The 21615-nt window shown below is 44.9% G+C and overlaps 1 protein-coding gene and 1 non-coding gene across 2 annotated transcripts; one reads left to right on the forward strand and one right to left on the reverse strand.

Annotated features, from left to right (window-relative positions):
* Positions 1-1377: 1377 nt before the first annotated feature.
* On the reverse strand, positions 1378-11523 carry MIOS (meiosis regulator for oocyte development). The gene is made up of 10 exons (XM_056857827.1): positions 10203-11523; positions 9415-9513; positions 7695-7952; positions 6870-7039; positions 5751-5816; positions 5017-5175; positions 4354-4506; positions 3209-3413; positions 1757-1886; positions 1378-1502 (listed from the first exon to the last, which is right to left on the reverse strand). The coding sequence occupies exons 1-10, from the start codon at positions 11494-11496 to the stop codon at positions 1406-1408; spliced, it is 2631 nt and encodes an 876-aa protein (XP_056713805.1). The 5' UTR covers positions 11497-11523; the 3' UTR covers positions 1378-1405.
* TRNAA-GGC (transfer RNA alanine (anticodon GGC)) lies at positions 6382-6453 on the forward strand. The gene has a single exon. It is a non-coding gene; the product is annotated as a tRNA-Ala (tRNA).
* Positions 11524-21615: the final 10092 nt, after the last annotated feature.

A 21615-nucleotide genomic window follows, 5' to 3' on the forward strand; every position in this document is an offset into this window, starting at 1 on the left:
GTGCATCCAAGCTTGTCAAGTAGGCAGCGATAAAACACAAAATCATTACAAAATTGCATTGAAAACCTGCAAAGGAAGTTTAGCTTTCTAGGGATGTACCGCAACTTCGAGTGGCATGTTTTTGCCTTGCTGCCAGTTAACACAAAACATCTATAAACTGAATTGTAACTTAAATCTATATTGACTATCAGTGTAACACCATATACTTGACATTTTCTCAGCGACCTTTTTTTCTACATAGTTTTACAAAATAAATAGATATATTCCCCATACCTCAAAAGCTCCTATTATTGTCACATACTTCAATAAACCAAATATCTTATTTAGGGAGAAATCTGATAACAGCTTAGATCTCACTTAGAACTTCCATAGGCTCTTGATTCTTCTCCCCGCCCCAGCAATTCCTGGGTGGGTCCTCTGGCCCACAGGAGCAGCATTTTTGGCTGTCCCAATAAGGGTGGGAGGGAAAAAGTGAAATAACCTCCCCCACCCCAGAAATTCTAGAATGGATCCAAACCAATGTTTGGCATTAACATCCACTGCCACCATGACGGCACGTGACATCTAGTATTATGCAAATGATGTATGTGAACCTTTATGGAAATAACTCCGTTTCATCTAAATTTACACTGCAGTTTTCTAAACCAAATGAATACCCTTTTGTCTCAATGTAAAATGTGGGTGGGTACAGTTAATAGGTGTGTAGCCAGTTCCTGCTTTTTCAAATGCTAGCTATTTTGTCCAGCATTGGCTGGCTTGACAGCACACACACATCATGCAGCCGCCATTCTTGTCTCTAACAACTGATCTGAAACTTCTTTATGCTACTTATGTAAAAATAGTGGATGCTCCCAAGAAGCATCTTATATGGAAACTGGAACCTTACTATTTACTCATGCAGACTTAAGAGACTTTGATTCACCTGAAGGGTCTCACAGAACAGCAGTGTATTTGTGTCTCAGCTAAGAAAAAAGTGGCAGTATTATTTGAGTGAAATCGACAGTACGACTTGGGCACTGTCTTTTTGAAAGTTCATGAAATACAGAAATATGATGCTGGCTCATCTCAGATGGAAGGTTCAAGGTCTAGACAACATAATGCTGAAAATCTTTCTGCACACCGCTTCGAATTTCAATGAAGCTTCTACAAATGCCTCTGAAATGAATTGCTTCACAACCCACTGAACTGGGACCACATGACACACATGAAGACTGAAGTCCAGCAATACCTGGGTATGCAAAGCACATCAAAACCATCCATACATCAAATTGCTGATGCGATAGAATTATTTATTTTGCTATTACCGGCAAGTCATGAGTGACTCGTTCTGAGGTATGTGTTTTGGCTGTGAAGGACGTCTGTTAGAGAGAACTGTTCTGAAGGTCCTTGTTCAAGCTCTGCTGTTTTATGGCTGGACCATCTCTGCTGGGATGAGATTCCCTGTTGTGTCCAGCTGCATACATTTGCATGAACATGCAGAGACAGGGCATTCAGTATGATCTCTGGAGAAGAAGAGAGAGTAGCGTTATAAAACTTTTTTTTTTTAATCAACCGCATATCGGAAACTATCTGTTCAGAACAGCAAAACTAAGATGTAAATGCTCATTAAAAATAAAACAAAGATAAACAATTTGGGTGTGTTCTCAGAGCTACTGCCTATTGTGGAATGAGCCTTTTGGTGGGAGGTGCTGGCCTACAAATCCAAGAAACCACGTATAGACCAAGGTTATGCGGCACATTAATTCAGCTCCCTTACCTGAACCAACTCAGCATGTGCCCAGCATGACCACCATGCCTGCAGTTGTGGCACCAAGTAAACCAGTTGTTGAACTGAGCGAGTTTTTTATCTTTGCTGAGATCTACCTTTTCATCCGACTTGGATCCTCCTGTGTGAGGGGGGAAAATCATGCCAATCATTTGCTTCCACAGTAATTAACACTGGCTATTTAAAATGAGCAGAAACTGAGTTTTTGATATGGAATACTTTGGGGATGGGGGAAGTAGCCTGATAATCAACATCTCAGCACCAAACTATAGATGGTCAAATTTCTCAGGCTAAAAATAATTTCAGTGCAACTCCAGGCACGTTTATTCCGAAGTCTGCCCCAGAGAGTTTAATGGGACTTATTGCCTACTAAGAGTATATGGGATTCTTTCAGATGTTACACAGTTTTAATGTAGAAAACATTTATATATATAGTTTTAAAAAATAATCTATTCCTGTGTGGTCACAGGGCTATTTCACTGTATGTACACTCAGATTTTATAAGCTGTATAGTCAATGGTCCTTCCCAGCTTCTGCAGAAAAAGTGCTGTACATAACAAAGATCTACCAAACTGCACAACTGGTTCCATGTTCCCAAGAAATATTTGGGCACATTCACTGAACAGTTGCTCCCCAAGCCATGTGACAAGCTGCTTTTGAAGTGGATGGTGGTGGGACAATTTCCTGTTCAAATGGGGGGGAAGCCAATGATCCCCTCAGCATGCCGAAGTCCTTCATCACACCTAAAAGTAGGGTTGCCAGGTCCCCCTCCAGCCACTGATGGTAAGGGGGGTAGAAGTGCCAGCTTCAGGTTGGGAAACTCCTGGAGATTTGAGGATGGAGCCTGGGGAGGACAGGGACCTAAGTGAGACACCATGCCGTACAGTCCATCTTCCAGAGCATCCACTTTCTTTAGGGAACTGATTTCTGTAATCTGGAGATGAGCTGTAATTCTGGGGATCCCCACGTACCACCTGGAGGCTGACATCCCTACCTAAAAGTAGCTCAATGGATCTCAAAGATCATCTATGTATTTATTCATGATTGTCCCTAAGAAGTCAAGAATTCTTAACTCTCAGACAGATGTACTAACTTGTTTCAGAAATACCTGCCACCTCTATGGCCAAAACTCATGTCACTTAAAATGAGGAATTCTGTTCAGTGATCATCTAATAATACTCTGGAAATACCAACTGGTACAGGGGAAGACACAGATTAGGTCAAAGTATCTAAAGAGAGTCTATATAGTACCTTAAGAGAGTCTATATCAAAACCACAGAACAAGGGTTGATAAAATGTAGATCAAAGCTAATAGCAATGTTAATAAGTAGTTGATCCTAAAAGGTTCCCATTCTAGTAGTTCTTTTAAAAAAGCAAATGCATGTACATCAATGCTACAGTCCTATGAATGAACACAGAAACTTATCAAAACTGGAGCCATACCTGGGCAGCTGGAAACTGGAGTTCCCATATTTATTAGACAAAGTGCACAGCGAGGGAGGGGCTTGCGGCAACCAGGACAACTTGTGACCTTGGATTTCGTTGGGGATCCACTGACCCCATACTGACTGAAACCTCGACCCTGATGTGGAATGGCTGAGCAGCTGTAGGAGATGGATTTTCCACAAAAATTGCAGCTGACAAACACCTTTGCAGACAGAAGAAAATATACAGAAGGGACAGGAAATTTCAGTAAATAAACCCCAGCTTACTATCTGCAGCTGTGTTGATGAGCTAGCACAATAAATCCCAGAAGGAGGAATGAGCCTCTAGGAAATAACATTGATGTAAATTTCAAGTAGGTTTCTTGTGTCAATTATAACATATCAGACCCTACAGGAGATGATTATTTTCAGACAGCTGAAAGAAGAACAGGAAGAACGCAGCTGCTCCCCACCCCCCCAACACTGATCATTTTGCCATCTAGAAGTTGGTGTAATGGACAATACTTGTTTGAAAAGGACCATAGCATTCGAATGGAAAGCTCACAGTTCATCTTAGGCAGTAGTGATATCAGATCCAAACATAATAGAACTATATGAAAAGGTAAAGGTCCCCTGTGCAAACACCGGGTCATTCCTGACCCATGGGGTGACATCACATCCCGACGTTTCCAAGGCAGACTTTGTTTGCAGGGTGGTTTGCCAGTGCCTTCCCCAGTCATCTTCCCTTTACCCCCAGCAAGCTGGGTACTCATTTGACCAACCTCGGAAGGATGGAAGGCTGAGTCATTCTTGAGCCGGCTACCTGAAACCGACTTCCACCGGGATAAAGTGGATATCGCAAAAAGGTGAGTTGCACAAATTTTTTGGTTTCCCAGTGCATATAAATGTTATGTCTACACTATACTGTAGTCTATTATGTGTGCAATAGCATTATGTCTAAAAAAACAATGTAATTGTAACAAGAAGGAAAAAGTTTGAAATATTGTGAGAATTACCAAAATGTGACACAGAGACCGATTTGCTCAATGGTACCGATTTGCTCAAAAACACAGTATCTGCGAGGTGCAATAAAACGAGGTATGTCCGTATACCATTTTATGTGTGTTAGTCGGACTGATTCAGGACCATCAGAGTTATGTTTACCTGGGCTAAAGGTTTTGAGCTGGGATCCAGCTTACTCCTGTGGATGTCAAATTCTGCTCGTTTGTGCCAAAACCTCCATGCATCCAAGAGATTCCTGTAGTTTTCAATCCAATATTGAACCCGCTCATCTTTAAGCACATCAGAGGGAGAACCCTGAAAACAGGCATACATCAGTGAAGCAAGTATACGCAAATGGGCCATACGAATGCTCATTAGCAGGGTTGTGATGAAAGGGCAGGTTAAGGCTACAATTCAAAGCGAGCTTACTAGGGAGCAATTCTCATTGACCCCAATGGGATTTACTTCTGAGCAAACATGCTTATGACGGTACTGGAAGAATTTTGCCACTTTTGCTGACAGAACAAAATAAGAAGTGGGGTTAACTTTCCAAGGAGCAGGGTTCTGCTTGTATTTCGTGCTCCACAATTATTTTCTGACTTGGCCGCAGGCATTATAAAGGAAAGGCCCATTTCAAAACATTTGGAAAGGGACAAAGACAAGACAACCAGTATCCTGTCAAGAAAACCAACCCATCTAACCAAGCACGGCAATCAGACTAAGGTAGTATAAATCTGGGCAAAGTGTGTAGCAGTGACTAATAAAAACGAGCATGGAATTGTTACAAAAGTTGTGATCTGGATTTATTCAGAGAAAAATACAAACCTGTAACATACAATAGCTTGCCGTCTGAACGTCTCCCGTTCTGTCGACATAACTTTCCATTAAATCCACCCCATCCTTTGTTAGTCCTGTCAGGAGTATTCCTTCCAGGTTCCCAGCTTCTTTCATTTCACTCGTTAGCTTTTCAAGGAATCTATTCAACTACAAAAACAAAATGATCAAAAATGGGAATCCCCCTCCGCAGATGTAAATATGGAGCAGCTAAGCAGGACAGCTCCATTCCAGCATCCAGAGCCTCGGATTTCAACATCACGTAATCAGTATTTTACAGGAAAGATAAAAAAGAAAGATTATCCATCACAACATATTTCCAGCAGGAAACATATTAGCGTCAGATCCTACATGATGCTGTAAAGGCCACTGTGCAAAAAGGTCCACAAAGATGCTTCTTTACTAGCCTGTCAGCTATGGGTGCCAACAGGATCAAAACAGAGTGGGTTCCCCACTCAGTTACTGAGAAGCAGTTATCTCTTGCCACAAAGTGAGTGCCTGTTTATAGACTTGTGCAAAAGGCCATGAAAATAGCAAAGTGAGCCCTTGGTGAACATTTGATTTTGGAAAGGGGGGGTGGTACCCACAACTTTGGGACAATGTCAAATCCCTCTTTCCTCCCCATCCCAAGAGAAGGACAGACACAGAGGTTTGTGATTTTCATACCATTGTTTTCTGGAAATAATCTAAAGGAGATAAAACAACAGAAAATCTGAGGATGTTACCTGAGTGTCAGTGAGGAATTTACAAGCAAATGCCACTCTGTCTCGTACAGCTACACTGCTTTCATACTGAAAGAATACAAAATACACTAACATTAGCCAAACAACAGTTGTCGCTTCTTAAGAGAGAGCCAGTGTTGTGTAGCGGTCATAGCATTGGACAAGGATCAGGGAGACCCAGGTTCAAATTCCCACTCTACCATTAAAGTTTGCTGGGTGACCTTGCACCAGTCAGTCTCTCTCAGCCTAGTCTCTCTCACAGGGTTGTTGTCAGGATAATATGGAGGAGGGGAGAATGATGCCTACTCCCCTGAGCTCGTTAGTGGAATAGAAGGGTAACAAAAACTCCATCCCCAAATCCTGTTAAATTACACAAGCCCCTGCATATATCAAAAGGAAGCTCCATTAACTAGGGACCACAGCCAATTATATCATTGTATTTGTTTTCTGTAATACACAAGGTTGGATCCTATGAACCATGAGTGGAGTTCCACCTGTGAAACTTCTCGTTTCCTACCTTCCCCTCCTGTTGCAGCCTCCCACTTCCCTCCCCTACTTCCCAAAGTTTTCCTGAAGGTCAAGGAACCCTCAGGAATAGAGCAAGATGCAGCCTGGGAATCTACAATTTAGGGGAGGGGATGTGGCTCAGTGGTAGAGCATCTGCTTGGCATGCAGAAGGTCCCAGGTTCAATCCCTGGCATCTCCAGTTAAAGGGACTAGGCAAGTAGGTGATGTGAAAGACCTCTGCCTGAGACCCTGGAGAGCCGCTGGTGGTCTGAGTAGACAATACTGACTTTGATGGACCAAAGGTCTGATTCAGTATAACGCAGCTTCATGTGTTCATGGGAGTTGATTTGTGTACAATGGGGCTGGTGGTGTAAATGTGTGGAAATTTCAGAACCGTTGCTTGCCTGAGCAGAAGTGCCTTCCAGAAGAGAAGGGGTGTGTGAGTGTGGAGGGGGGATTGAACCCCACCTGCTGTTTCCTGAACAATGCTTAGGATGTCGAGCTGGTGCCCAGGACCCAGTTTTTTAATGCACTAACCACAGCGGGTCAAGTTCCCCATTCTATATCCAAGAGTTCCCACATTACCATATATACGGGTTCCGTGGCAGGACTTACCAAAACCCCGTCGTAGGAACCCGACTCGCTCGTCAGAAATGCAAACATGGCACACAGGTAAGGGTTGTTGAGCTGCAACCGCAGAGTGCTGCACATCTCTCTCCACAGGGAGTTCTTTTCATCTGTGTAGCCTGATAATGCCATGGCCACGACGTTGAGATTGAGATCGCCTGCACAAACAGAAACAGATGAGAAAAGATGGCTATTAAAACACAAAGCCCCGAGAGGCTGAAAAAATTAGTCTGGCCCCTAAAGTTCTGGGTAGGCTCCTACAGCACAAGAAAAATTGTCAACGTCTGATGTATGTACACCCACAGATAAAACCCAATCAGAAAGCATAAGAACATAAGAAAGGCCATGCTGGATCAGACCAAGATCCATCAAGTCCAGCAGTCTGTTCACATAGTGCCCAACCAGGTGCCTCTAGGAAGCCCACGAACAAGAAGACTGCAGCTGCATTGTCCTGCTTGTGTCCCAAAGAACCTAATATAAGAGGCATGCTCCTCTGATCCTGGAGAGAATAGATATGCATCATGACTAGTATCCATTTTGACTAGTAGCCATGAATAGCCCTCTCCTCCATGAACATGTCCACTCCCCTTTTAAAGCCTTCCAAGTGGCAGCCATCACCACATCCTGGGGCAGGGAGTTTCACCATTTAAGTATGCGTTGTGTGAAGAAACACTTCCTTTTATCTATTTTGAATCTCTCACCCTGCAGCTTCAGCAGATGGCCCCGTGTTCTAGTATTAGGAGAGAGAGAAAAGCTTCTCCCTGTCCACTCTCTCCCCACCATGCATAATTTTATAGACCTCTAAACAGACACCTTTTCCTGAAGAAGCTCCTTTGTTCAGTATCTGTATTGCTCGTCGTATGTCCAAGTTGAAGAGCGCCACGGCAGCAGCTCGCTCCCAGTCTCCTTCTTGTTCCATGCTGTTTAGGAAAGGCTCCACGTCGACATCCGTGCCCTTCTTGATCCAGCCGCAAAGCTGCAAAGCCAGCAATCTCTCCTCGCTTAGATACTGAATAATATCTGCCTGTCGGTCAGACCCGCTCCGACTATGCCTGAGGTTTTCTGTCGTTCCTAAAGAATTGTTTGTACACACAGAACAATGTAAACATTTAGCCTACAAAAAAACCCCAGGAAGAGCTACAATGTTCTGTAAAACGCACGTATCGCCCAATTGTTTTTCTTCACAGTATTCACAAAATGCCTCTTACTTTTTGTGCTATTAGCAACCAAGTTCTGGAGCAAGAAATAGCCATAGCATGACTGGATCCCATAGATCCATTCCATCAGTGGAGGCACCTTCCTCTGGCAGAGGGAACCTGCCCTTGATGCAAATTGCTGGGAGTCCAACCCATACGATACAGCGCACCAGCACCCTTTTAAATAAGGCACGGAAACACGTTTGCTATTCACAAAGTGGATTTCCAGCAACTAAAAGCTGTTGTGGCATTTCTTGTTGTGGCCACACTTGATTTTTTTAAAAAGATACTCATTCTGTGTGACGGAAAACGCATTAAAACCAAGTATAGGAACCTGGTTCTGAGAAGACTTGAAATGCTGGCTTGGGATGGTAGGTAGCCAATCACTGTGTCTTCTGGGCCAGAGGGGAGGCTCAGAAAGCACACTTGGCGAATAAAGAAGAAGAGTTGGTTTTTATACACCGATTTTCTCTACCTTTTAAGGAGAATCAAACCGGCTTCCAATCATCTTCTCTTCTCCCAACAACAGACACCTTGTGAGGTAGGTGAGGATGAGAGGGCTCTAAAAGAACTGTGACTAGCCCAAGGTCACCCCGCTGGCTTCATGTGTAGGAGTGGGGAAACCAACCTGGTTCACCAGATTAGAGTCTGCTGCTCATGTGGAGGAGTGGAAAATCAAACCGTTGTCCAGATTAGAGTCCACTGCTCCTAACCACTGCACCTCAGAGTGTTCAAAGAATGAGGAAATTTTGCATTCCCCCAAGGACCAGAGTGGTACACAGGGGTTACTCATTTTTCAATCTGACAATAATTCTTGTAGGTAGGCTGGGCCAGCCAAACTCCTTTAGGTAAAGGTCCCCTGAGCAAGCACCGAGTCATTCCTGACCCATGGGGTGACGTCACACCCCAACATTTACTAGGCAGACTTTGATTACGGGGTGGTTTGCCAGTGCCTTCCCCAGTCATCTTCCCTTTACCCCCAGCAAGCTGGGTACTCATTTTACCGACCTCGGAAGGATGGAAGGCTGAGTCAACCTTGAGCCGACTACCTGAAACCAACTTCCGTTGGGATCGAACTCAGGTCGTGAGCAGAGCTTGGACTGCAGTACTGCAGCTTACCACTCTGTGCCACAGGGCTCTTATCAATCTTCTTTACTCATTTAAAAAAAGTTTTGAACATGGTCTCAGGTAGATGTCTCTCATCACAACTACTACCTGATCCTTTTAAATGAAAATGCCAAGGACTTGAACATGGGACCTTCGGCATGCAAAGCAAGCATTCTCCAACTGAGCCACAGCTTGAGAAAATGTTTTTTAAATAATCAGAGTGTACTTACCCATAGATGCTTTCACAATGGATTTGATGCCCGCATACACTAAGGAGCCCTTGTTTCCTGTGAATTTCTGATCCATATCCTCTGTATACTGCTTCATAAGTATTGTTGGGTATAGGAAACCGGCTACATTAGTAACAGCATTTAAGGGGGAGGGGGAATGTTGTGCTGCTGTGATATGTACTTGGAGATATTCCTGCTGGAGATAAAAATATGTTCATAGTGAACTTCTCTTTGCTAATTGCCGGTGCCAAAGGAGGTGTTCCCGGGGGTGGGGTTGACCTTAGTCACCTCCCTGAGCCCTTTCGCCCTGGGAGTGTCCCCGTTTGTCGGAACGAACATGCACCTGCAAAAGTGGTGGGTTTAGGGGAAATTCCCATTTTCAACGTGCTGTGCTGGCCAGCAAGCCGCCCAGGAGGCAGCGCAGTTGGGAGCCTTCTCCGGGCCTGCCGTAACTACTTCCCTTAGGATTGCACTATAAATGCTGCCTAACAAAAGTTGTCCTGTAGGATTATTGCAGCATCTTTCTGGCATACTGTTTATTTTAAAAAGTTTTTATCCAGCCAAGAAGCTCAGGGCCCCCCCGCTTCTTGGCTTCTCAGGGCTCCCCCCCGCTCCCACCACCTTTTTATCCTCACAACGACCCTATGAGGCTGAGAGAAAGAGAGAGTAACTTGCCCACAGTCACCCAGCCAGTGGGAATCGGAACCTGGGTCTTCCCGGCAATAGTCTGACATCACAACCACTACACCACGCTGGCTTTTAAAAGATATGGCATTTGTAAAGGATATAATGCAGAGTGTACCAGAGCGACTTCAGCTGGGGGTCATCGTTTCCTGCCAGAATATGGTTTCTCCAGATCTGTTCTGTGTCAAGGCCATATCTGGATAAAGCCCTTAGACGCATTTTGGTGGCAATGTCTTTCTCAAGGGTACTGGCCTTTCCCTCTTCGGTGCACTCATACAAATGCCTCCCGCACGCCCACATTAAAGAGGTAACTGGACTCCATGCAAGAGAGATCCTTTCAAACACAGTGAAGTCCGACATGGTCCTGTTTGGAGTTACCACCACCATTCGGTTTTGATTTGTGGGATGCCACGCAAAGGAAGCAATATAATGTTCACAGGGTTGCACGCTTCTCTCGATGATTGTAGGTTCGGTTTCATCTATCGGCGTGGGAGTGTGCTGCATGTCATAGAGTTTGATGATATTACTATCTCTGGTCAAAGTAGCTAGCAATCCCGTCCTTGTAGGGCACCATGCCACTTTGGTTAAGGGTTTCGGTTGTTCCGTTAGGGTCAAAACAGGTTTTTCAAACTTTCTAAGATCCCATATGGCAACCTGACCTTCATAGAAGGAAGCCACACGATCATGGAAAAATGGATCAACACTGACTCCTTGAACAGCCTTGGTATTCACAAACATTTTTTGGCTTATATTCCTAAGGTCAAAGATAGCCAGGTTTCGATGCATTCCAGCTAAAAGAAGCTTTTGGTCCCGTGGAAGCCAACAAAGAGAAAGGCAAGCATCGTTCTGCCCCAATTCGTAAAGCGGCTTTGTCACAACCAGCCCTCCTTCAGTGTCTCCAGAGGAAAGCCTGACCTTTTCAGTCGCAACTGGAATTTCTGGAGTGTATTTGCTACTGATGTCCCAAATTAGTACTGAGAAATCAGCTCGATGTTTATCCAGGCCAGCAGCAAGCCAATAGCCGTCCAGTGGATTCCATGCTAAGGTGTTGCACTGCCGTGCATGCTTTGGAACAAATTCTTTTCCTATCAATTCCTTGGACTTTGAATTGTGATCTTGGCCAAGACTAGTAAGGACAACTCGGCCATTGGCCTGCCCAACTGCCAGGAGACATTCGGGATCGTATTTGGGGTACCAAGCCACACATTTCATATACGGGGTGTCAGAATTAATGGACAACAGAGTGGCGGTTGTTTCTTCTGATAAACGCAGTGATCCTGCTTTGAGTTCAGAACTTACAGCGGATTCGATGTGGTAGAGGCTCAGCTCAGAGTCACAAACAACAAATCTATTAACATGATGTGGAGCCCACAAAATGTCAGGTTTAGAGCCACTCATGGCTCCTCCCACTAATTGGTGTAAGAGAGTTTAAGCTGCCGTTGGAAGACTTGAGGCACGTTCATTCATTCAGGTGCTGTTGAAAAAAACACAGAGCATCATACAGTAACAAAGCAATTCTAAACTTGAATCTACAGTTCATTCAATATCTTTTTTCCTGCCCCAAAATCCTTCAAGGAACATTTTTCATTTATTTTTGCAAATAGTATTTTCTGTATCGTCTTCTTGATATTTGACAAAGACTATTTACATGTAGCAAGAACAAAATATCACCACTGATAAAGTCACTGTGGTTCCCAGCACTTTCACAGCTTTTATCAAATGAAAACCATATGTGCATATTAAAGATTACCCTCCCCCACACACACAAACAAAACGATAGCTAAAAGTATGCTGGAACCAGCCCAATCACCAGACTCACACAACATCACAACACATGGCAGATGCGAGAGGACTACAGATCCATGGGCATCTATTTACTACCCATTGTAGATCTGGAACGATGCTTATTTTTAGAATAAATGTGAGGTTGGTATTTATCAGGGTCCCAAGACCAGTCTAGAGCCTAGCACCAACTTGATTTGGTTTATTGGATTTATAGGCCATCTTTTCTTAGCCAAGCCAGGCTCAGAGCGGCTAACACCCTCATTAAAACAATTAAAAATTAGTCTATAGATATACAGCAATAAAATATACAGCTATAAACAGCATTAAAACCAGCAAATTTGGGGGACTTAGGCAAGTCAGAGGCAGTGTGTCAAAGAATTGTGTTTGCATGCCCCAATTCTCCTAGGTTCAGATGGCTCCCTGAGAGAGATCTGCCCAAGGCTGTCCAAAATCCAGAGACACCTGCTCTGTTCATCTTAAAAGCCAATAACACAACACTTACAGATGTACATTGATACTTGCTATGGTGAACAAAACAGGGACACTATTTATTTTCTAGCAATTTTCAACTCCTGTAACCAGGTCTTTGGTTAAAGTGGAATATTGTTTACCAGCTGGCTTCCAACATTTGGTTCACTTATTTATTTTGATTCCAACAGTTTCATACTTTCCCCCCTCTTGATAGCTTTAAAAAGAACTTCTTAAAGGGATCCCTTAGGATGGAAGAGAGGAGTATAAATGACTTACTAAATAAACACGACTGTCTACAAACACATTGCAGGTTCGATATTATGGAACAGCGGTCAGTTGCTTGCTACATCATGTGACCTATCAGTTAACAATTCTTTCAATGAACACACGTCAGTCCAAGTGCCATAGTGGTTTGTACTTGCAACATTTACGCTAAGCTATATGAGTACCCAGCTTGCTGGGGGGGGGGGGTAAAGGGAAGATGACTGGGGAAGGCACTGCCAAAAACGCATGGTCGCTTTATCCTCCTTTCATCCGTTTCAGCCAGGATTCAGCTTGGATCGAATGCGTTTCGCCTAATGTGCGTTTGATCCTGGCTAAAGCAGGGATTAAAGGAGGATAAAGCGACCGTGTGTTTTCACCCAAAGTCTGCCTTGGGAACATCGGGATGTGATGCCACCCCATGGGTCAGGAATGACCTGGTGCTTGCACAGGGGACCTTGACCTCTATATGAGTGTGTGTGTGTGTGTTAAGTGCTGTCAAGTCGCTTCAGACTCATGGCGACCCTATGAACGAAAGTCCTCCAAAATGTCCTATCTTTGACAGCCTTGTTCAGATCTTGCAAACTGAGGGCTGTGGCTTCCTTTATTGAGTCAGTCCATCTCTTGTTGGGTCTTCCTCTTTTCCTGCTGCCCTCCACTTTTCCTAGCATGACTGTCTGTCTATATGAGTACAACTTTGTCTGTCTATAGGAGTACAACTTTGTATTTAATCAGGAAGCTCCTTCTAAATAAAGCTCTCGTCCTTCCCCTTCCCTGGTGTGAGAAGCGGTCTAAGGACGGGCGCCCCCTGATTTCATGCAGGCGTTTGTTTACTCTCTTGCTACGCTGGACTGAGATAAGCTGAGCCTCAATACCAGGTTACCAAATCATCATCTCCCCCCCCCCGCCCACCTAGCCCCCTGTCAGCGTACCATCCCCATTCTCCATCAGGGATTTCCGAGGCGAGCGGCCTTTATCACCTTCTGTCCAGAGACAGCAACGGCTGCTGCTGCTCCGCCACTGCACCAACCAAAGGGCCCTTGACACGCGGAAAGGACTCAGCCCTCCCCACGAGCCCTCCGACGCCGAGATCCCGGGACTGAGCCGGAGCGGGGGGGGAGGGAAGAGGCGCGACAAAAAGAAATCTATTCAAAAGGGTCCACTCCGTGCGAAAGGATCTACTTCCGCCTCCAGGGAAAGGAAGGGCAATGGAACTCCGTCACCGCTTCCGGTGGGAGGGAGCAGTACTTCCGGTGGGAGGGATCTCGGGGAAGTAGGCGCGCCTCCAGGGAAAGGAAGGGCAAGGGAACTCCGTCACCGCTTCCGGTGGGAGGGAGCAGTACTTCCGGTGGGAGGGATCTCGGGGAAGTAGGCGCGCCTCCAGGGAAAGGAAGGGCAAGGGAACTCCGTCACCGCTTCCGGTGGGAGGGAGCAACACTTCCGGTGGGAGGGGTCTCGGGGAAGTAGGCGCGTGTCCCTTCTGCGCGTGCGCTTTGTAGGCTTGCCGCCTCGGAGAGAAGCGGGTGGTTCGCGGGATGGGTGGAGCGGGGGGGGGGGGGTTCAGCTGCCGGTAGGGTTGCCAACCTCCAGGCACTGTCAGGAAACAAAACCAGCACACAAATTTCAATGCAATACAATTATATTAAACTGCAAGGTGACAAGTGAATACTTAACTCTAAGGTAACATTGTCTACCTCTCATATGAACAACCCTGCAATACAAAATGATTTAAAATAATTTAAAGGGAACTTACCTTGGAAAGAAGAAACCATCAGTTCATTTCGTATATTTGTACATTTGTGTATATATTGTATATGTATTGTTTGTTGTTACCTTAGAGTTAAATATTCACTTGTCACCTTGCACTTTAATTTAATTGTATTGCATTGAAATTTGTGTGCTGGTTTTGTTTCCTAACATTACTATACAGCACAGAGCCTTGTTTTCTGTTGGTTAACCTCCAGGTACTGGCTGAAGATGTCCTGCTATTATAACTGATCTCCAGCCGATAGAGATCAGTTCGCCTGGAGAAAATGGCTGCTTTGGCCATTGGACTCTATGGCATTGAAGTCCCTCCCCTCCCCAAACCCCTCCCTCCTCAGGCCCCACCCCAAAAACCTCCTGCTGGTGGCGAAGAGGGACCTGGCAACCCTATTCATCAATAATGATTAATTATGTTTCTTAAAATAACCAGAATATAAGGCTGAACAATATTTGAGATTCCATATATATATGTATATATATATATAAAAATCACATTAATCATTCAAGTATATGTCACAATACGTTTTTAAGGTACTACAAAACCTTTCGTTTGTCTACTTTTAAAATCCCATTAGAGTTAAGGAACACTTTTCATTAGCTTTAAAATAGAGCTTCCACCCAAAGTTACTTAAACGCCAGAATATTGTATTGAAGACCACGGTATACATTCCACATGCTGCCGGTCTCTGGTGCTCTCCTATTGTGATTGGTGGTTCCCGAAGGGAGGAGTGTTATTCCGAGCGAGACCATTGTTCCAGTTTTAGCCCTTCAGATCTCTATGCATATTTAGAGGCAGTGGCTGTGATCCTACCCTTATGCTACTGTTTAGCTTGGTAAGAAGGCGGCTAAGGGGAGACGTGATAGAGGTCTGTGAAATTATGCATGGTTTGGAGAGAGTGGACAGGGAGAAGCTTTTCTCCCTCTCCCATAATACTAGAACGCGGGGGCATCTGCTGAAGCTGGAGGGTGAGAGATTCAAAACAGATAACAGGAAGTATTTCTTCACGCAATGCATAGTTAAATTGTGGGACTCCCTGTCCCAGGATGTGGTGATGGCTTCCAACTTGGAAAGCTTTAAGAGGGGAGTGGATATGTTCATGGAGGAGAGGGCTATTCGTGGATACTAGTCATGATGCATACCTGTTCTTTCCAGGATCAGAGGAGCATGCCAGTTATATTAGGTGCTTTGGAACACAGGTGGTGCTGCAGTCGTCTTGTTTGGGGGCTTCCTAGAGGCACCTGGTTGGCCACTGTGTGAACAGACTGCTGGACTTGATGGGCTTTGGTCTGATCCAGCATGGCTTTTCTTACATTCTTATGAACATCTTTTTTTTTAGGTTGTTAAAAGCGCACAAATATATTGTGAGGCTGGAGATTCGGTCTCACTAGTGGTGGAGTCTTCCTCTAGGAACTTCCCAAGCTACAGAGTTGCCAACCCTAGCTAGGGAGATCCACATGTATTATTAGCAGGCTTTTGCGTACATCACTTGCTAAATCAAGAACCACAGGTGTAAACGCATTCAGTGGGAGGCTCATTTGAATGTGCATCACCATCCAGAATGTGAACAGGGATTTGCATCTAGATGAAAGCGCTCCACTGTAGATAGATAGCATCTGCATTCAAATAAATGTGCTTTTGGAAGTGAATCTCATTTATGCTCTGCAGTTCCAGATCCAGTCACTGTTATGCACATGGGTCTCCTTAACTGGATCAGGATGGATGTGTCTGTCTTTCAGGCAACTTTCTTTTCTAACTGCCGCTCTAAGCAACTGACAGTAGAAAAACGAGCCTGGTGCGTGTTGGAATGAAGGAGAGCAATTGGCATTTGAAAGTTAAATTTGTAACTTTCAAATGATGTACCACTGGGATCCACAAGGTGGAGCCCAAATCTCTTACTTCTGTAAACAGTAAAGTTTCCCATGGTCCCATCAAGAAATAAGGCAAGGTAACACAACTCATGGAAAACATGACAGCTTTACTTTGCAAGCCAAAGCCGAGTTGCACCCTTCTAAGTCCATTGAAGCTAATGGCCTTAGAAGGGTGTAACCATTTACAAGGGCCCTGCTAATCTGAGAAAATTTCTCCCTCTAGTTCCATTCCAACTATCAAAACCACATAACAGAATATTAGTTCACCTGTGTGTGTGTGTGCAGTCAAGTCACAGCTGGCTTATGGCGACCCCATAGGGGTTTCAAGGCAAGAGACGTTCTTCCTCCACATCTTGACCGTGGTAGTCCTTGAAAGTCACCCATCCAAATTCTAACCCAGACTGACCCTGCTTAATTTGTGAGATCTGACGAGATCGAGCTAGCCTGGGGCTATTCAGGTTCACTCACTCATGTTTGTGTATTTTAACTGCACTTTATGCACCCATTTAAGCTTACAGGCAAGGCAGCATGTTAACAGGTAGCCTATGGGAAATTGTTTTGGCGTATGCTTCCTTAGGCCCATATTTCAATCAATTTAGATTAGAAAGTATTAGGCCCAGATGTCAAAGTCATTTAATGTAGTTTAATGTGTTGTTGATCCCATTAAAGTAGTTTAATGTGGTGTTGGTCCCATACAATTGACCAACTTCCCTTTTTTTTAAAAAAGCTTTCAAGGGAGTGCAAGACTGTCCCATGGAGAAGATTTGTGAGGCAGCACCTGTAGCAATTTTCCATTAGCCACACATTCAAGGCTGCCAGATTGGCAAGGGCCTATGGTGGCTCCATCCCGGAGGTTAACAGAAGGAGCATTTCTAGACAGCCTGGACATAGGCTGGAAGTTGCTATGCAATGTCAATGTAAAATAACCACTCACCCTATTCTAGAGATTCTATTGGCTTGCGTCCTACAAGATCAGCAAGCAGAGTGGAGCTGGTGGAATAGGACTGTCCCATCCCTCCCTCTTGCTACAGCCCACAGAGTCCCCTGAAATTGTGTTTCTGAGAGTCTGGGGACCCTCATGAACAGCAGAGAGGGCAAAGTGGGGTCTGTACCAGGAAGAGGAGAATCAGCAGAAATGTCCCACCCCACCACCGACGGAAGCATCCTTCTGTTGGGACAGAAAACATTATTAATGTAACCCTTCTCTCTCTGGCCAAAGTTTAGGCCAGTGTGACTGGTTTGGCAAGCAACTGGTTACTTTCTGGGGAAATTGCTATCTTGCATCTGGGACACCTGAAGCTAGTTTTCTTCTATTCTTCAAGAACAGAATAGTCAGTATCCAGTATAGTAAAGTGTTAGAATCCCAGATTAGTCTGGATGTCACAGACCTGAGTGCAAATTCCACACTCGGCCATGAAGCTCAGATTGTGGAAATCTGGAATCAATCAAAAATCTAAAAACAGGACTGAAGCAAAGCATAAGTATTAACATGATATATTAAAGGATGCAAAAATACATAGTATTACAGCAACAGGCAGTACAAACTATACATAGTAGACCACAATCCCTAACTATTTACTCAAGAGCTATACTGCATCGCCAGGGGATTTGGATACAGATATCATCAGCATATTGATGATTTCCAATTCCAAAGCTAAAAATTATTTCTCCTAAAGGCTTTACATAAAGGTTGAATAACATAAGATAATATAAGATTGCGCCCAGCGAAACCCAACGAGACAGCTCCCACAGTGAAGATAGCTGGTCTCCGATGACAACCCTCAGAGTCCAAGGATGAGGAATGATTTAAACCAGGTGGTTAGTACTTGAATGGGAGACCACCAAGGAATACCAAGGTTGTTATGCAGCAGAAGGCAACAGAAAACCACCTCTGAAAATCTCTTGCCTTGGAAACACTACCGGGTCGCCATAAGTCGGCTGTGACTTGATCGCACTTTACACACAAGGCACTTCCCTTGATATTTACTTCTGCCTCCTAGTGGCTAAACAGGATAGCGTGACCTACTGTATCAAAAGCTGCAGTAAGATCCAGTAGGAGCAACAAAGAAATATGATGGCTTGTCTACATTCAGATGGAAGTCATCAACTAACGTTATCAGGGCCATCTCTCTTTCGTAGCCAGGCCTGAAACCAGACTGAAAAGGATTAGGGTTGCCAACTTTAAGGTGGGGCCTGGAGATCTCCCAGAATTACAACTGATCCTCAGACTACAGAGATCCGTCTCCCTGGAGAAAATGACTGCTTTGGAGGTGGATTCTACGGCATTATACCTCACTGAGGACCCTCCCCAAACTCTACCCTCCCTAAGCTCCATCTCAAAAACCTCCAGGAATTTCCCATCCCGGAACTATCCAAGAAAACCTGGAGCTGGTTCTCTCAATCAATTTACCCAGGAAGGGCAGATTAGAGACTGGGCAATAACTGGCCACATCATTTGTCTGTAGGGTTTTTTTTTGCGGGGGGGGGGGGAGGTGGATGGATAATTGCCTTTTTAACCGGCCAAGGGAAGATGATCTGATTAAAGTGACTGATTTATGATGGACATTAAGGGCTCGTTAACATAGTTCTTACATTAATTTAGTAGACAGGATGGGCAACGTTTTAGTGTATATGGTGGCTTCGGTATATCCCAGGATTCTGTCAACATCCATCACTGCAGCTGGGACAAAATGGTCCAAAAGCGGACAAGGTGTACTAGGCATTTCTTCTGCCCGGCTTATATTACCAGCAGCATGCAGATCAGAGCATGTTCATGTTATTTTTACCAGTAATTTTTTTTTGCAAAGATAACACAGTTAATTATCTGTTCCTGAGGCAATAAAGGCTCAGATATAGGAGTCAAGAGATTTCAAGATACCTTAAACAACTGGGATGTCTGTGAGCTAGCTGATGCAATGATCACAGAGAATATTTCTTTGCTGCTATCACCACCATACCATAGGTCTTCCAATGGGCTCTATTGCTCGCTTTGTTGGATTCAGTACAAATTTTCCAGCAGTATCTTTCCAGACATCTTCTGCCCTTCTTTAGGTCACCAAGCTTCTGCTTCAAGGATGGGAGGGGTCGACAAGGATCAATCTGGTCAACAGCTTCAACGAGCCTCACATTTGGAGTTCCGACCACAGCCTCAGCAGAGCATGTGTTTGCGATCCTAAAATCCCCCCAACCATTTTGGAATCCTGAAGTGTCCATGAGCCTTTGTAGCCAGGCCATTTTAACAGTCCCTCCATTTTGCAGGGCGATAGTGCCATATTCACCCTTGCCTTGAGCAGATAGTGGTCAGGCAATGCTTCCAGTTGAATCTCCACCCCCCAAAACGAGACCTCCCCTCCAAGGCCAAGTGCAAAAGATTAAGTCCAAGGTGTGACCTCTTTCTGGTATTAGGCCCATCATAATTTGAGAGAGGCCCAGGGCAGCCAAACAAGCTATAAAGTCCTGGACCAGCCCTGACAAGGAACACTCAGGATCAACATTGAATTCACCCAGAACAATTAGTGTCCATGTCCCCGGCATCTCTGCAAACTCAGAGAGGGTGCCCACAGAGAAACTAGGTGGCCGGTGAAAAAGCAGAATGGCCAATCTATTCTTAGCTCCCGCCATAAGGAGCATACAATCAACGCCAGCCATAGTTTGTACTGGGAGTCTGCAGAAGTTGAAGGACTCACTGAGGATAATAGCCACCCCTCCTCCTTGGCCACTTGTGCAGGGTTGATGGAGAATGGCGTAACCAGGTGAAGTTTGTTGGGGCAGAGACACTAAGTCATTTTCTTCCAACCATGTCTCAGTTATACAAGCCAGGTCAATTTTGTCCTCCTGTAACATCCCAGAGAAGTAAGGAGGTTTATGCCTCACTGATCTGGTATAGCACAGTATTAGTGGTGGTGAAAATAGGGGTCCTTGAATCATCAACTCTCAGGATGTCATAGAGGTTAGATAGGCAGCGAGCATCCTTGCCAATTACTGGCCATCTTTGATCAATCCCAGCCTCGTATCTACCAACTCTCACCTGCAGTGGAATAGTGCATTCATCACACATCTTGCTCCAGGAAATGATTGCCCCTAGCACCACTAATAAACCCCCACACCCTCCACATGCGACATGCTGGTGTCCACAAAAATGCCGTATAGCGCAAGGAAACTCACTATGCACTGCTTGCAGTGAGACTGGAATGTGTGCCACTATTGTCTGGATTGTAGTCAATTGGAGATGCTGTGGTCATTATGTTCCATTTTCTGTGACAGTGCAACAGTTCTTAGCATTCAGCATCAAAACCATTTTCGTTAGCCAATAAACTGCATATTTGGCTCTATTGCTATTGCTATTGGGCATATGATGACTTTGGGGGATTTACTTGTACAGCAGAGTTGGGGAGCCTTTTTTCCACCAAGGGCCATTTGGATATTTATAACATCATTCGCGGGCCATACAAAATTATCAACTTAAAAATTAGCCGACCAAGCCCCAAGCAGGCAGCTACCGCAGATGACCCCCCCCCCCCGGGCATGGGCAAGCAGGCAGGCATCCAACCGGTGGTGCACTTGCCCACCTGGTGGCACAGGATGGTATGTTGCACCAGCCAGGCGTAGCCGTCCAGCCGCACGCCAGTGTTGCTCCTGTTCCGCATGGTCAGGGCCAGATTCTACAGCTGGCTCCTGCTACCTCTGCCTGCAGGGATGAAATGAGGACACACTGGCTAAGAACTCACCCCCATGCATTCTGCCCCTGCCACCTTTAACCCCTCCATTGTCACCACTTCCGCTCCCAGCCCTCTTGTAGTACAGAGGGAATAAGTTTCTCCACAGCCCTAGTGGGAAAGGGTTAACACAGTTTCTTGGGCGGTCCTAGCAGCAATATAGCTAAAGACTCTTCTGCAAGGGGGAAATAAGGTTCCTTTTCTCAGCAAAACAAACTCATATCTGCCTTGAATAGAGGCTATGCCTGTCCACAGGAGTTGGTGGATCGCCAGTCTTAGATCCTTCTGAGCTAGAGATCTGCCAGGACCCACGAAGGGCCAGACCAAATGATTTCGCGGGCCTTAAATGGCCCCCGGGCCTGACGTTCCCCACCCCTGTTGTACAGCCTGGACTCTGTGTGCGATGGCTGACAGTCTGTGATTTCCCTATAAGGGAGATGCACAAGTTTTACTTTAAGATGTTACAGCAGAGGCATAAAAAACAAACATTTTGTTATTGAACCATACCATTGTGATTCTATCTCAATGTCCGTTTGGAGCAGCTGGGTTTCAGAGAATATTTGTTTGTATATTTTTAAGTAATGATGTTGGTATATTTAAGGAAGTATATTCTCTCTCAATGTTAGTTTGGAGCAGCTGGGTTTCAGGGACT

The sequence above is a fragment of the Euleptes europaea genome, chromosome 11, assembly GCF_029931775.1.
Source record: "Euleptes europaea isolate rEulEur1 chromosome 11, rEulEur1.hap1, whole genome shotgun sequence".
Taxonomy (NCBI): domain Eukaryota; kingdom Metazoa; phylum Chordata; class Lepidosauria; order Squamata; family Sphaerodactylidae; genus Euleptes; species Euleptes europaea.

What these genes read in the sequence shown, in the direction of transcription:
- MIOS (XM_056857827.1), bottom strand. Translation starts at nt 11,496, where the DNA reads ATGAGTGGCTCTAAACCTGACATTTTGTGGGCTCCACATCATGTTAAT. An exon ending in CATTGTGAAAGCATCTATGG is followed by an intron (nt 7,953 to 9,414) that starts GTAAGTACACTC and finishes ACAATTCTTTAG; the next exon opens with GAACGACAGAAAACCTCAGG. An exon ending in CAAGCTATTGTATGTTACAG is followed by an intron (nt 4,507 to 5,016) that starts GTTTGTATTTTT and finishes GCCTGTTTTCAG; the next exon opens with GGTTCTCCCTCTGATGTGCT.